Source organism: Condylura cristata, unplaced genomic scaffold (genome assembly GCF_000260355.1).
Source record: "Condylura cristata isolate star-nosed mole 26May11 unplaced genomic scaffold, ConCri1.0 scaffold00025, whole genome shotgun sequence".
Classification (NCBI taxonomy): Eukaryota; Metazoa; Chordata; class Mammalia; order Eulipotyphla; family Talpidae; genus Condylura; species Condylura cristata.
In genome coordinates, this window is record NW_004567126.1 from 17,232,414 (window position 1) to 17,235,214 (window position 2,801).

General features: G+C 49.0%; 1 protein-coding gene across 1 annotated transcript in view; it reads right to left on the reverse strand.

Moving 5' to 3' along the window:
- Positions 1 to 665: 665 nt before the first annotated feature.
- SORL1 (sortilin-related receptor, L(DLR class) A repeats containing) overlaps positions 666 to 2,801 on the reverse strand; it is a 138,538-nt gene continuing 136,402 nt past the window's right edge. The window contains exons 47-48 of the mRNA XM_004689165.2: positions 2,066 to 2,278; positions 666 to 829 (exon numbers count right to left, since the gene is read on the reverse strand). Coding sequence (XP_004689222.2) covers positions 762 to 829; positions 2,066 to 2,278 — 281 coding nt within the window. The 3' untranslated portion in view covers positions 666 to 761. The remainder of the gene's footprint in view (positions 830 to 2,065; positions 2,279 to 2,801) is intronic.

The window sequence follows — 2,801 nt, forward strand, 5'->3', positions numbered from 1 at the left end:
AAGCTCATCTGGTACAGAGGCGGATACAGCAAGATTCCCTTAATGAGCAGCGAGGGAGCGGCTGGCCGCAGAGGGCTTCCTGGCTGCAGCTCTGCTGAGCTGACATGGGGCGATGCCCCCTGCGGCCAGAGGCCATTATGCGACACACGTGAACAAAAATGCGGAATGGCAACAAAGCTGCTTCTGTTCCCCACCCCTCAACCCGAGGGGTGAGGGACTCGGAACACGTGATGTCAGATGGCCCGAAAGCCTTGTTGTATACAGAGTCCCAATAAATTAACAAAATATCACAAAAGAAGCTTCTCCCATAATGCACCCACATACTTTTATAAACTAAACTCAAGCAAAGTTCAAAATTTCAGGGCTTCCCCCCATCACTCTTGAAGTTTTTATTAAATACATTTCTGTGTCTTAGAAAAATAAAAAGAATGACCAGTTTATTAAACCAAAATTATCTCACAGACTTAAAAGCATGCCCAGCAAGCACAGCCCTGTAAGACTACATTAATGTCAAATCGAAGCAGTTTGGTTACTGAAATCAACCTGCCTTGAAGTTCACAGTTGATTACTACAAAGTTTATTCATCTCATTCCTTTCTTTCCTTTTTTGTTTTGTTTTTGTTTTTGTTTTTGTTTTTGCTTTGTTTTTGGCCCATATAAAAATAACATATTGCAACTCAAAGTGCATCTTTTAAAATAAACCATCAACTATCTTTATCAAATAAAATATTTACACCATTTGGTTTCTAGTGAGAAAAACTTTCAGGCTATCACCATTGGAACGTCGTCTGAAAATCCAGTTATCATGGGAGCATCTTCATCATCTTCTCCTAAGGGCAAAGAATCATTTCTTGGTGAGTTCAGTGCATTTCTGCCAGGCCCCAGCATCCCCCGCCCGTCATAACCCCCAGCTGGGACAGGGACAGACAGCCCAGCAGCCAGCTGGCACTATCATGCATGCCGACACCCACCCCGCATGCTCTGACACACTTGGCTCACCTTCTTCCCCATCGGTGGGTGACGAAGCCTATTTTAATGGTAGCTGAGACTTGGCCAAAGAAGGAAGTCTTAACCCAAGAAGAAAGAGGATCTTAACACCTCTTTCTTAGATTTTTCTAAACAGTACCAAAGTCCAGTAGGTGGCTTGGCTCTCCTATTTGATTTCTCTAGTCCCTAAACTGGCATAGTCAACTTCATTGCTTTCTCCTTTGAACCCACACTCCTGAGGAAAAGGGCCCCAGAGGGGTTTGAGTGTTTTGAGAGCCTCTCAGACTAAAAGTTGACTCCTGTGGCCCCCAGCACTCTCCTGCAAGCACAGTGGGTCACTACAGGGTCCAGCATGGGTTGGTGCCCTCTGTCCTGGAAAAGCAAGGCCAACACCCACCCATCCAAGCACGGCAGCCTGAGAACTTGCATTAAGCAAGAAAAGGAACTAAGAAGAAAGGGGAGCAGAGCTGATGTCAAACATGGCCAGTGAATGGGAATACATGCTGCCTTTAGAGGCCAAATAGAAACTATGACTCGTATAACTGGTCTGTGTGTGCAGACTTCTGTAGAAAGCAATTTCCATCTTGTCCTGTGCCAAGGGCACTGATAGAGGAAAGAGCAGCGGTAAGGTGGCACTAGCGACAAGAAAGAGAAACAAAGGTAGGAAGGGCCTCACTCCATAGAGGCCGACTGGGAATGTATGGCCTTCCCTCCTGCCGGGTATCCCCAAAATGTCCACACTCCAGAGCTGTGAAGCAGGGGAGATACGGAAATTCTTGAAAATTGGCCGACACTTTGGATGTCTCGAAAGCCCAGGGCCTGTCTGTCCTTCCTGAACAAGGCAAGTTCCTACTGGCGTTGCCACAAAGGCACTCCCTGGCTCAGACCAGGGCCATGTGATTGAAGATAACACTGGTGTTTTCATTCGGGAGCAAGTTCAGAGCAAAGGGCTTGGACTGGTTTGGCCCAGAGCAGCGAGATGAGATGGGTCCCCGGTAGCTCCTCTGGTGTCCACATGAGCTAACAGCACCGGCTGTGGGAGTGCGCCCCGGAGGAGAGCCCGGAGCCACCCCACTTACCCAGGTCGTCCCCTGAGGAGAAGATGGCAGAGCCCAGCCTGGAGCTGTAGTGGCTGTTGGCAAACGCAGTGAAGCTGCTCTGAAGCCTCCGATGCTTTGTGTACAGGATGGCGAACCCGACCCCTAGGCTCAGCAGGATCAGGAACAGGACCGGCACCACCACTGCAGCCACGTCCGGGGATCTGGCTGCTCGAGATGCTGACGCATCCCCACCTGCCAAGGCAAGATGCCAGCCCCTGAGCTGCCGGGCTCGGGGCCGGAAGGCGGTCAGGCCACACGCCTTCAGATCCCACCCAGCCAAACGGCCAGGCACCAGCCACAGCTACCCGGAGCGCCTGCCTGGCGTGACATGTTCCTGCACGTGACGCCAAGGCTTCCCGGTTCCTCCCCCAGCAGCTAGAACAGGGCCCTGTGCACGCAAATACGGTAATTCCATTAGACTCCTAATCACTGCCTTGTTGGTGATTTAGATAATCTCTTGGAAGGGAGACCTTTGTTGGGGTATCAACATTGATTTCATTAGCATTATTACTTAAGACCACTTGCTTGCCTTACATAAGAGGATGTGAAATCAGACCACTAATTAACGAGATTGCAATTATTTCTCCCTACTTGGCACCAAAGTCACTCTGAACTGCAATTACCTGAAGCTCCATTAAGTGATACAAACAAGATTCCTTTACTACAATACTGACTTAACAGCTCGTGAAGCTTTATGAGGGTTTTTTTTTTTTTT